Here is a 13620-nt window from a genome sequence, read left to right as displayed (position 1 = left end):
TGCATTGCCAAGGATGACAGGAACTCTAGTCCAGCAACATATGGAGGGTACTGCGTTTGCTATCCCTGTGCTCGGAGTTATGTGAGAATAAATATTTCCTTATCTTGAAAGATGTAGTTGACCGCTAGTCATTCTATGACCTGCTTTCTTGGCTTTTGCAAAGTGACCCGGTGATTACATACATGTGAAAACGCTCAAGCCAAAATGTCCATCCATGCATATTTTCCCTCAAATATGTAAGCAGGACCCCAGAGCAGCTAGAATCTTGCTTGCCATGCATTTCAGAATTATAAATGTGGAAAATCTCTCTTGACGTGCTATGAGACACCTGTCTTTTTCTGTACTATCCCAGTAGAGCTCTTGAGAGAATTCAAGCCAGAGTAAAGGCAGCATCAAACAATTTCTCTCCTCTAACTTTAAGCTATGATTGGCAATAGTAAGACTTTGTTTTCAATAATTTGTTGCCCTAGAATCGATGAATGTATGTTGCATCCATCCTAACCATTTAATTTCAAACTGGCATCCTCCATTCACTTACTTTGAAAAATCGAGAAAATCCGTTTGTAATATTGTCAGCTTGTTCCATTTCAGTGTTGTCCTCTCTATTTTTAATTGCTGAATAGCTCTTTCTTTCTTTTTTGCAACGAAGGGGTGGGGGGTCAAGGAAACCCATAATTAAAACACCCCTATAAGGGCAAATCACCCATTATGTCTCAGCCACAATGAAGAGAAGACAAGAAGATGCAAGAGGAAGTGTCTAAATAACACTGAAGGAGATCTTAGCTGAATAGGATGGACTTCTTCAGGAAACCGTATAAAAGTGTCATCAAAAATCTTTTACTTTCCAGATGTTTTCAACATGGAGTTCCAGAAAGTGCTTTCATTTTTTCATTAGTGTGTATGCTGTGTCATTGATTCAAATATGTTAACTTTGACTTTACCCTTACCAGCTTGATATAAAGCCATACTAATAATTTTCCTCGTGTGCCATTGCAAACATGCATTACAAAATGACTATTTAATATATATCTAAATCTGCAGGAAGAGGAAACAGTTTGTATACACTCCTGCTACTTTTCTTGGGGCAGTTTTTATTTCCATAGCAATGAAATATTTATCCTGGGGCATCTGGAGACAGATGTGAAGTATACAGGAATAAGAAGACAGTACGTTGATATTGAAGTGATAAACTGTGTGCAGCCGCAATGCCGGCTAGCATCCGAAGCTAAATCTAGGCCATGTGGCTGAAAGTTATCAACCATGATATTGGAAGCAGTTACAGGAGAGGATGATAGTTCTGACTTTGGCATCCATCACTGACTGCGCTGAAATGCCATTATTCATCAGGGAACGAGCCTTCTCTCTTTTTCAGGCCTAAAGTGGGTTTTATCCATGAACATGGCTGTCATTACTTTTATTATTTATAAAGTGCCATTGGCAGGGTTTTGTTTTGTTTTAAAGGCAGCTACTCAACAGTTTAAAATATAAAACTAGATAAGGAAGAGAGGCAACAAATTGAAAGTGTAACAGGAAGAAGATAAAAGTTACATGTTTTGGATAGGTCAAATCCCAGGGCTGTGAGTTCAAATCCTTTGTTGGGCAAAAATTCCTGCATTGCGGGGGATTGGACTGGATGACCCTTGCGGTCCTTTCCAATCTTATGATTCCATGAAAGACAGTGAACGAATGTGGGTCTGTGGACATGAGATCACTGTGGTGTACCAGTTAAGGTGCTGAACTGGATCCCAGGAGGCCAGAGTTCAAACTGCTACTCATTTATGAAGCTCACCATTTATTTATTTATTTTGTAAAATTAATACACAGCTTGATTGTATTGATTGTCAAACAAACAAACAAACAAAGCCATTTGCAAAAATATAAAATAGTAAAACCAAGGGGGAAAATAGAACCATACTTTAAAACATACAGAAGGCCGAGGGCTTTCTGGCGGTTCCCTCATTGCGAGAAGTGAGGTTACAGGGAACCAGACAGAGGGCCTTCTTGGTAGTGGCGCCCACCCTGTGGAACACCCTTCAGATGTGAAGGAAATAAGCAGCTATCGTATCTTTAAAAGACATCTGAAGGCAGCCCTGTTCAGGGAAGTTTTTAATATTTAATGCTGTACTGTTTTTAACATTTGATTGGGAGCCGCCCAGAGTGGCTGGGGAAACTCAGCCAGTTGGGCAGGGTATAAATAATAAATTATTATTATTATATTATATAAAAGCTAAAATACTAAAACAGATTAAAATTACTGCAATTTCCTTAGCGTCTGGGTAGGCTTGTCTAAAGAAGAGTGTGTTTAGCAGGCGCCAAAAAGAGCACAGTGAAGTCCTTCTCCATCTCAATAGGCAAGAAGTGTAGGGGCCACCACACAAATGATCAAGTACTTATTCATGAGGAACGGGTATAACATGGCACCTGTAACAGCGCCTATTCCACTGACTAAAGCGGCTGAGCAGGCGTATGTGTCTCATAGCTTAGCCAACTCAGGGAGTTATTGTGAGGCTCAAATGTGGAGGTTGGAGAGCCATGTGCACCACCTTTAGCTCTTTGGAGGAAATATATGATAAAATTTTGTCGTCTGCTATATAATTTGGAATGTTGTTTGTTCGTTACATTTTCTTAAGATATTGCAACCAAATATTGCATGATGGTTCCTGTGATCAAGGAGCAGGGTATTTTTTGGTGGGGAGGTGTGTGGGTCTATGTTTGCTAACAGATAGACACCATGTGAACCATATGGCAGACTTAAACCTTCAAAACAGCACTGGTTTTTACCAAATATTGCATGATGGTTCCTGAGATCAAGAAGCAGGTTTTTGTCTGTGTTTGGATATGATTGGGAGCCATGTTGAATCAAGGTGACAGAATACACATTGTAAAATTGCAGTGATTAAAAAAACTAGTTTCAAAATTGCACTTTTGGGAGTTTCTGAGTATAGCCATGGAACATTGCTTACAATAGTGCTACTAATACATAAATAAGTAATATGGTCTTAGGAGACCACTTAATATTTTTTTCTGCCTGTTTTTAATTCTATTTTTTATTGGTTCTTTCATTTCTGATGTTGCATTTTTTTGTATTACAATTTGAAAAGAATAAAGTAAAGGTAAAAGCTATTGAAAAGCAGCAAATCTGTGAAATGATTAAAAGTGGCAAAGCCTAAGCATCCTGTTTGTGACATGATAGCCATAAGGGGGAATCTGCAAATGTGAAGGAACAACAGGCAATTTATAGGCATCAAGATTTTGAAAGTGAAGGTCGCAGGTTTACAAAATGGAACAAGGACCACGAGAAAGCATTGAAGGTAATGGTGAGGAAAACAATGCAATATATATGGGGATATGTAACTATTAAACTTAGTCAGGAAATGCTTGATAAACTGTTTAATTAGCAAGGAAAGGAAAGCTGACCACCGTGCTGTGAAAAGGGTGTAAAAGTTCTGCGAGACAAAGGTAGACAGGCAAATGTTGCAGAAATCAAGACAACACAAGACTTTTATACTACAGAAGGCTCTGATGGTAAAACTGCATATACAGACACATGGGCATAGCCAGGATTTTTGTTGGGGGGGGGGGCAGGCCTTTTGTGGGGGGGGCAGAACCTCAGTTAGCTATGGATTTTTATGGATTTTTTTTTATTTAGGGTGGGTAGTTGCCCTCCCTGCCCCCCTCCTTGGCTACACCCATGTACAGACAGGAAGGATTTTTTAAAGTTAGGGAGCAGGAAATGGCTTGGAGAGCATTATTTCCTACAAGGTATTTGTATTTATCATAGAGGAGGCAAGAGTCATTACTTTTTTTCCTCATGTGTCAACATTGGGGTAGAGAGTTGGTGACCACATAACTGAAGGCAAATTTTAGTAAGTAGATATATGTTAATGTCTTGCTTAAAAAGCAAGGTATTTATTGCCCAGTTGAAGGGGAGCAGCAACAACATTCCTCAGATGAAAATAGGGACATTTCTCACTCCCCCGACTGACCCTCTTCACCACCACCCATTTTTGGTTCCCCTGCCCACAGAGCATTTCCTATTGGACGAAGGGCGAATGCCATGAATACTGCACCAATGGGACACAGCACACACCCCCTCCATTCTGAGAAAACTGCTTAAGCCTGATTTCATTTCATTTCATTTCATTCTTTGGTAGATTTATGAAAGGAAAAGCACACACCAATAAATACATTTTAGGAAGGAGCAAGATTAGGCACAGATGCACAAAGCATTTTAAAAAATCATCATCATCACCATCACCATCAAACCTTTATTGGCATCACATACAAACATTCAGAATAAATAGGCCAGTGCGATCTCATTGCCATTTCAACAGTACAGTCATTTGCCAAAGGGAAGAAGAGGCGAGCAATCTATTTCATCTCTGTGGGTCTCCAGCAAGGGCAGGATCCTGTAGCATACTTCGGCAACAAAAAAATCAAACAGAGGAATTTAGCTACTGTCTTGGTGAGCTCCTGGTCTCTCGCCTGTAATAAGAAGAGTATAACCTCTGTCTCTGGTTTCCATGTTTCCATGTTGGAATACATAGATGGTCTAGGAATTGTTGGCGGAGGTCATCATACATTTTACATTTAAGGGCCATGTGAGCTAGAGTTTCCACCAGGTGGGCATCACATGGGCAGATCCTATCTCCTACTGCCATACCCGCAAACCTACCCCAAAGGAGGTTAGAAGGATTAGAATTGAACCTAGCCAGCAAAAAAGCCCTTTTTTCTTGTGGGTTAAACAAAAATTGTAAATAATTAAGGTTAAATTTCCAAGAAAATAAAGAGGGGAACATGTTTTTTCCACAGCTGAGATTAATTCCTGGCGATCTATGTCCCACAGCCTGGTTTTTAACATGGCCTTGGTGATTGGGAAAGCCACAGTGCCCAGGAGATCCTCTGAAAGCCCAAGTTGCTGTATCTTTTTGCAAAACAAGATTTTGCAAAAACAAGGGGGAAGGGAAGGAGTCTGACAGAACTTCGCTCAGTAAAGTATCTTTGTCTGCTGAAAAACAAATGTTTAGCCAGCATAAAAAATAATCAAGACTCCTTGTGTTCCGCTATGCTCCCCGTTTCTTCCCGTCCAGGACAGCCCTGCCCTCTTCCTACCGCTCAGAGCCAGCACATCATGTGGGACAGGGCCTCATTGGTGGCAGCCTCTCCTTCTTGCCCGCTTTCCAACAGCTGCTACAAACTGCCCAGGGGAGGAGGCTGGCAGCAGCAGCTATGGAAAGGTAACAGGATTCCCCCTCGCAGCCACTGCTCGGGACAAGCGTTGACTTATCCTCCTCTTTGAGCTCAGCAGCAGGGAAATAGGGACATTCCGGGATCAAATCAGAAGCCAGGATGGCTTTCGGAATTCCGGGACAGTCCCTGGAAAATAGGGACACTTGGGAGGGTATGCAACACGGCCAAATGGGTCTTTTGAAGGGAGATGTTCCAAATCTTAGGGGTAGGACATATGGGGAAGGGGCTTTGCATGCAGAAAGTTCCACAAATTGCAGGTGCAATTCGGCCTCAGTCATTGTACTAGCCTGGGGCAGTGCTTTCCATCTACTACACTAGCGAGTTCTCTCTGCTGAGCTGTTCTTTCCTATCCTGTGTTCCATATTTTTGTAGCTAAGGACTTATACATGCATTTGCTTATTTCATGCAACATCCCAATCCATTTTCCTGTTGTGCCATGTGTTTTCAGATGGTAAGACTAGGGGGTTTATTTAGTGGGCATTCTGAGATAAAAAATATTTATGTAAAATACTATGATTACCAGTCAGTCAACTTGAACAGCGTATTTTTATATGTTACTGTGTATGTATAGTCATGCTATAATTGAGTTCAGGAACAATTTTGCATTGTTTTATTTTATAGCTCTAAAATACAATACTTCACCAGCAACAGAACATACTAGGCTTATCGATGTTTGGAAAAATTCCTGTAATGTTTTTAGCTACTTATATGTTTCAAACTTCAATTAAAATTTTCCATATTTGCACAATTTAGTGGTCATCTCTGTGTACTCGTTTAGATATGGCAGCCATTTTGTGCTATGCCACATTTTTACAGCAGCCATTTTGTAATATGCCATGTTTCGCCCAACGGCAACCATTTCATGACTGATGCCCAAGGCACATTTTCAGAATTCTGAATTTGTCCATGGACCCAGAAAGGTTAGCAAACCTCTTGCATAGGCAATACTAAGCTAGATGGATCAATAGTCAGACTCAGTGTAAGGAACTTTTCCGTGTACCATGAATCAGAAGACCCTGCCTCATGTGCTTAGTACTGCCCTAAACTTCATGGATTACAGTGGGGGGAAATTAGACCTATGCTTTACTCACATTTTGAGAGCAATAGACCTTATTAGTACTGAACTCTGGCAACATTATACCCACATATGTACAATAGCCAGTTTTTAAAGATTAAGCGATCAAGTTTTTTGTTTTGTTTTATAGAAAAACACCTCAAAAGTGAAAAATAACATCGAACAACTCTTTATTATTAATGGGGTTCTCACAAATTTCATGTATGAGGGGACTTCAAAGAGGCTGTAGCTCTGCCCCTGTACCAATGACGAATGTGCCAGCCATGCTCCAACAGGACTGCCAATTCAGTGGCAGTGTGCAGGGGCTCTACATTCACACTAATGTGTGGCTCTTTCACATATGCATGTCCCACTTTTCCACACGTGCTTTCAAGACATGGGTTTTATGTGCATCCCTTTATCTTTGTAGTTTATGGCACATCACATATATATTTTACTCAAATTCTAATGATGCAGGTTAAAATCACCTCCAGCAGCAGAAAACTTCCTAACTAGAGAGTCAAATCAAGCTAATGACATATTGTATTGCTTCCTTTATCGAGTCAAAAGGTGCATTCATCATATTCAGCTGATAAAAGTGGTGATAAATGTACTTTATATCCAGAAGAAAGATTGGTTACCAACATAGTCAGTAGTAACTTACAATTTTTCCATCTTAAAAAGAATATTGTTCACTTCAGAAAAGCTCATTTTTCTCCCTGTTGCAGGAACAATGCCAAGAAGAAAAATAGTAATTTCATCCATAACTCAGGGATGAAGAAACCGTGGGCAATCAAATGCTGTTGAACTGCAACTCCCATCATGGCTGACTACTGGCCATGTGGGTTGATGGGGGTTTGGAGTCTATCTAGAGGGCCACAAGTTCCCCATCCCTATCTTTTCTCCACTGACTTTCTTCCTGAATATACCCTAGATACCTTTGCTTTTGGAATTCTACATTCCTCAGGTTCATGGCTGTAAAACCATTACCCTACCCCTTTCTCCTGGAATGCCCTCCTACACCATCTGTGATTCTACCTCCATCCTCCTTTTCCAGGCTGATCATTCCCATGAAGCCCTTACTTAACCCCAGCTCCTGAAGTCTTTATCCTCTACCACAATAAAATCAAGGCCATTGTCTCCCCACGCATTCATATATTGTTGCCCTTCAGATACCTGTCCCTACAATCTTACTGCAGTATTAAAAGATTGTAAGCTCCTGGGCAATGGTCTGCTTTTTTCTTTTTTATGTTGCAAACGGCAGTGTGATGCTTGCTGCTTTGTAGGAGGTGGTAGTGTGGCTACTCCTGGAAGAAAAACTGCGAGAACCAGATAGTATTTATCAACTACCACCCAGTCACATACTCCCTTTTGGGGCAATGTACTGGACAGTATCATAGTGATATAGTTGCAGGCATTCTTAAGAGGAAACAGATTATCTAGCCTCTTTCTAATCTTGGTTGAGACTTGGTTTCAGGACTGAGTCTGCCACAGTCACCTCGGTGGATGGTCTTTATCAGAAGGGGGCTGCTCCTTCTCAATCTCTCATCAGCTTTTGAGTGCATCAACTATGGTTTCCAAGAGATTGTATCAAAGACACTGTTGTGCATCGTTTCTGGTCTTGGGATACTTCCAGATGATAGCACTGGATGAGTGTCTCTAGTCCACCCAGTTTTGGAATGCCACAGGGTAGTATCATATCTCCAATGTTATTTAGGATCTGTATGAAGCTGCTGGGAACAGTAATTAGGAGATCTGGAGTGATGTGCCATCGCTAATCAGGAATGGCCACGCAGGCCCTGGATCAGTGCCTGGTTGGAGTGATGGGCTGGCTGAGGATTAATAAACTGTGTCTGGCACAGATGGCAACTCTATGGATGAGTGACTTCCAGGTCTGGTTGCTTCTCCTCTATGAAGTTACTCTCTTCCAGAAGGAGCAGGTGCATAGTCTGCAAGTGCTCCTAGATCCAGCTCTAGGAGGTGCTTGCTGTACAAAAGTCCTCAGTAGCTAGGACTGCCTTTTACCAGCTTCACAGGACCCTACACAGGACCAGTTTACTTGAGAGACCACTCTATCCGTTGTATACCCAGGAGGTCATAACATTCTGCAGGAGTTTCTCCTTTTAAGTCCTTAAAATATCAGAAGCCCATTCCACAGTAACTTGGGGCAGGGCTTCAGTGTGGCTGCTCTTGTTCTGTAGAACATCCCTGTTAAGATACAACAGATAAGACATGGAACAGCGAATATGTTTTTGTTTCAACATGTTTTTTTCAGATGAAAAGGTCTCGGCCTTATTTTGTATTGTTTTTAAACCCATCTTCAGGGTTTTTTTGGTACTGTTTTAAAACTAATTTATGTGTTTATTTGATGTGAAATAACAACAACAACAACAACAACAACAACTTATTCCTAGATGCCAGAAATCCCAAGTGGGAATAGTAGTGTTGCACTCAGATTCTGCTTGCAGACTTCCATTAACAACTGATTGGACACAGTAAGAAGACGATGCTGGCCTGGATGGCCCTTTGGTCTGATCTAGCAGGACTCTTCTTAGGTACTTATCATGTATTTCTTTTGAAGAAAAGCAACTACTGTTTTGCTGTATCATCTCGTCTCCTTCACTTCCACACACATTTATTCTCTATCAATTTGCTTCAACTTCTCATCATTGACTTTTTAATATCGTCCCTCCCCTCCCTTGCTCTTCAATTTAAAGCTTCTTTGAGATGCTTTTTTCTCCTTCAGTTAGCAACCAGATTCCTTTATATTAACCCACTGAACATGTGGTTTACAGGTGTGATATGGGGTTATTCTCTTTTAGGTTCACCTAGCTAGCTTCTTTCCAATCTGGCCTCCATCCCCTATATTTCACTGAATTATCTTAAATCAACATTTAAAATAAGGTGAGAATCAGGGCTCCCCTGCTCACTAGAATTGATATATGAAATGCCTATTATCTGAACAGTCAGAAAGAGGTAACAACTTCTGCTGACTTTTCCTTTTGAGCATTTAGTAAACTATAGTAATGCAGGTGACCTACCTGCTATAAATGCTGTTAACAGTATAAATAATATTAATGTTATTTTGTTCAAAATGTCTTAGATATGGCAGCCCCCTTTATGTCACTTTTATTTCTGGCAGTGCAGAGCTAGAAACATATCAAGAGTACAATTCAGTCAACTGAAGTCCCTCCCCCAAGTTTTGTTTATTTCTATGAGAGATATGTATACTCCAATCCTGCGCCGTTATTTGTGCCTAAGACTATTGAAACAATGGTACATAGAATCAGGCAGCCAAGCACATATTTGCAGTTGAAATCATGGTATTAAAAACCACGCTCATAAGGAGGTTTCACGTTCATGGTTTTAATCATATGGCAAGGTCTGGGCCTTGACCAATGAGTTTTAATATGTAAAAGGGCACACAGTCATTACATCTAGATAGATTCTGACTTGACCTTAGGAACCCATCAATCCCTGTTTAATAAGCGGTGAAAATTAGTATCATCGCTTGCTAAAATATGAGCCATTTCACACAAAGCACAGAGAGTACCCCTGAACAAGGAAGTGCAGCCACTAACTGCTCCCTGACTAATGTACCTTTATATGACACATGCATTTGTCATCCTTTAAATTTGTAAGAATACATCTAAAAAGGCAATACGTGAAATGTTCCTGTGAGAGTTGTCTGGTTCTCTTGGTGGTGGGTGGTGAGAGGATAACAACCTGATCTTATGGGAGTGATACCTGTCTCCTTTTATCGACATCTGTCTGACGCATCATTGTGTGGGCCCCTGAGTACCACTCGACAGCACTGCACATGCCAATCCTAGTATGTGGTATATAGTGCAGTCCAAGCACGCAGGAAAGGCACTGTGACACCTTAAAAGACCGGCCGTGGGTTAGCTGGTGTGTACGCCCATAAAATGCACTAAATCTTCAAGGTGGCAACCCTATCCATATTTACGGTGGGGGGGGGGAGCAAGCCTCAGCGAGCAAAATGGGGGCAGGGTTGTGTCGCAAGGTGCCAGAAGCTTCCTGTCTGTGTCCGGGGTGAACACCTCGTCCGCCTGGCTGTGGCTGCGTGTCCCCCTCGCCAGTGCCAGATTCGAACCCCTCCCCGCGGCGCCGCTTCCTCCTCCCGCCGCCGCCTTTCCGCCGCGAGCCCCCTCCCCTCGCCTCCTCCCCGGCAGCCCCCGCTTCCCTCCCCTCGCAAGCCCCCCTCCCTCCATTTCCGCTTGCGAGGCCCTTCCCGGTCCAATCCTCCGCTTCGCCTTCTTCCCGCCTGCCCTGCCGTGCGCATGCCTGGGTTATGCAACAGGCCCCGGCATCCGAGCGGGTCCCAGCTGCAGGGGCGGCGGCGGCGGCCGCTTGGGTAGCAGGCCGGGTCGAGGGCGGCGGGCGCCAGAAGGGAGAGCGGGGAGGCGGCCCGGCCAGCCCTCCCTTCCCGCTAGGCGGAGTGGAGAGGCCGGGGGGCGGCGCCCTGCCTTGGTCCCGCTTGCCGCCCAGCAAGGCGGGCGGGCGGTGTGAGCGGCTCCGCTTGCCCGGGCCAAGTCCCGCCTGTTCCGCGACGGCGAGTGGGTTGGCTTCCTGCGCCGTGTGCCGCTGCCCCCTTCCTCTCCTTTCCCTTCCCTTCCTCCTCCTCCTCCTCGCCGTCCTCCCTCCCCTCCCGCGCTCTCTCTCTTTTCCCTCCCTTCCTCCCTTCCCCCGGCAGGCAGTAGGAGCCGCAGCGGCAGCAGCCCGGATCCCCTGAGCCATGGCGCTGTGAGAGCAGCACATGGCGGCCGCAGCAGCCATGAGCCCCCCACGAACCCACACAACTCCCCCCTGAAGAGCCGCCGTGCAACTGCAGCAGCAGCAGCAGCCAGCCAGCCAGACCAAACAGCCCGCCCCGTCTTAGTCGGATCACATTGGCCATCACTTCCCACCCCGCAACTCTTCGCTCCTGCCTCGCCCGGGCCGCTCGCTCTGCACCGCCGCCGCCGCCTCCAGCAAGCCAAGTCCGGTCCCCGCCACCGCTGCTGCCGCCGCCGCCGCCGCCATGGGAGTGCAAGGCTTCCAGGACTACATCGAGAAACACTGCCCCAGCGCCGTGGTGCCGGTGGAGCTGCAGAAGCTGGCCCGGGGCAGCCTGGTGGGTGGCGGCCGCCAGAGGCCCCCGCAGACCCCGCTGCGCCTCCTCATCGACGCCGACAACTGCCTGCACCGGCTCTACGGCGGCTTCTACACGGACTGGGTGAGCGGCGGCCAGTGGAACCACATGCTGGGCTACTTGGCGGCGCTGGCCAAGGCCTGCTTCAACGGCAACATCGAGCTCTTCGTCTTCTTCAACGGCGCCTTGGAAAAGGCCCGGCTCCACGAGTGGGTGAAGCGGCAGGGCAACGAGCGCCAGACCGCCCAGCAGATCGTCAGCCACGTCCAGAACAAGGGCACCCCGCCGCCCAAGGTCTGGTTCCTGCCGCCCGTCTGCATGGCGCACTGCATCCGCCTGGCCCTCATCCGCTTCCACATCAAGGTAAGCAGCAGCAGCAGCAGCAGGCGGCCCAGGGGGCCTGGGCTCGGGCGCTAGGGGCTGCTGTCCACACTGCCCCGCCGGCCCCTGCCTTTCCCCTCCTGGCCAGCCCCACGTTGCGCCAGCGCCCCTTGCATCTTCTCCCCTGCCCTATTGCCCCTTTTCCTTTGCCACCTTGCGGCCCCCTCCTTTTGGTTGGCCATTTCTGCACTCTCTTGCCATCCCCCCCCACCGTTGGCCCACACTAATAGGGGCCCTTCCCTGGTCCCCCCCCCCCGGGGCTCCTCTGGCACTCCGGGGCTGCTTCTCCTAGCCATTGAAGCGCCAGGTTTTCCACTCCTCGGTTCTTCGCAGCTCCAGTGGGGTTTGGGGGGTCTTTTTTTAGTGTTTGGAGGGGGGGAGAGGAGGGGCAGCACTCTTAAGATGGCAGCAGGTTTTGCCCTCTTGGTTGTGGCTTGACGGAGTTCAGAGGGAGGGAATCTGTGTCTCTCCATATCCGCAAAATGTCGTCAAAAGCTGGCGGTGTCGGCGGCTTGGGCGGGGAGAGGAGGTGCGGCGAGTTTCCTGGGAGCAAGCGGGCTCCCCGCTGGCCATTAATAGCCGCCCAAGCGGGGCCAAAAAGTTTCTGCCGCTTCGGCGTTGGCCGGGGGTCTCCCCCTCCCGCCAAGAGGCCTTAAGTCGCCTCCGCGCCTCCTCCTTAGCAGGGTGCCTTGAGCTGGCAAAGGGGAGGACTTCGTAAGCGCCCTGATGTCCTCAATCTCTACGGGGATTTTTCTATTTATACATACCTGTCAAGCTTTGAAAACCAGATGAGGGTGATCTGGAACATCCGAAGGCTCCCATCCACTATCATAGATGTCCTAATGAATAGCAAAGGCTAAATTGGGAGATGCAATCATAATTTCGTTTTTCCAGCGTTCCTGAGGCTGTATTCCCCACTGCTGGTTTTGTGAGCACTTTTGCCTCTATGCATCCCCCTCCGCTCCTCTTTCCTCCCCCCCCCCCCCGCATCTCAGGATCCATTTCTTTCCCCATCCCATAAAACGGGAAGAAGGGGAGGTTGGTGCTCTCACCGTGCCTTGCCTGATGGAGAATTTGAAGACGGGCAGGTAGCAAAATGAATCTGTAACGCTTGTGCTCCAGAGCCACCCTAATTAATGCTTTGAAGTTTGAGCAGTTCTGCTCATCTTCAAAACTCCAGCGAGGTGTGTTCTGACTCCATGTTGTTTGGGAGGCCATTGTTCTGATCACTCGGATTTATAAAATGTCCCTTGCAAGCTAGCAGCCAGTCTTCTGGAAACAGACTCAATTCAAATCCAATCCATTTGTTTTTGAAAAGTACAATCACTTCTGCATCTTGACTCAACTGTAAGTGAAATGTTTGAGGGGCTTTAGACACAAGTTTGCCAAGAAAATGAAAGTAAGCAACAAGTTCTTTAACATATGATTTACATTTAAAGAGAACCTGCAGCTTGAACTAGCTTTAGGTTTAGCTCTTGCAAAATGACTGCTATACACAAGTTAAACATACTCTGGTTTCAAATCGTTTTAGACTTCTCTTACTGTACATGTAAACTGGCAGCTGTTGAAAATGAGTAGTGCCTATAGTTTTAAGCTGTACTTAATGTCAAATAATCAATGTCCATTTTATGACAGCACCTCATTAATTTTTTTCTTGTAAAGACAAATATCAAGAGGCAGTAGTATTATTTCATTATGGTTTATTTTATCTTCAGAAGAAATTAAGTAGGTAAAAGTGTATAATCCTCAGGATATTCTTCTGCTTGAATTTTTATGAAAAGGA

General features: G+C 45.5%; 1 protein-coding gene across 1 annotated transcript in view; it reads left to right on the top strand.

The window, feature by feature from the left end:
• The first annotated feature begins 10759 nt into the window (after window positions 1-10759).
• Window positions 10760-13620, top strand: part of FAM120A (family with sequence similarity 120 member A) — a 50761-nt gene continuing 47900 nt past the window's right edge. Inside the window, exon 1 of the mRNA XM_080996725.1 lies at window positions 10760-11819. Coding sequence (XP_080852851.1) covers window positions 11346-11819 — 474 coding nt within the window. The 5' untranslated portion in view covers window positions 10760-11345. The remainder of the gene's footprint in view (window positions 11820-13620) is intronic.

The sequence above is a fragment of the Podarcis pityusensis genome (genome assembly GCF_964106645.2).
Source record: "Podarcis pityusensis genome assembly, chromosome: 2".
Lineage (NCBI taxonomy): Eukaryota > Metazoa > Chordata > Lepidosauria > Squamata > Lacertidae > Podarcis > Podarcis pityusensis.
This window is presented reverse-complemented; position numbering and strand designations above follow the sequence as displayed.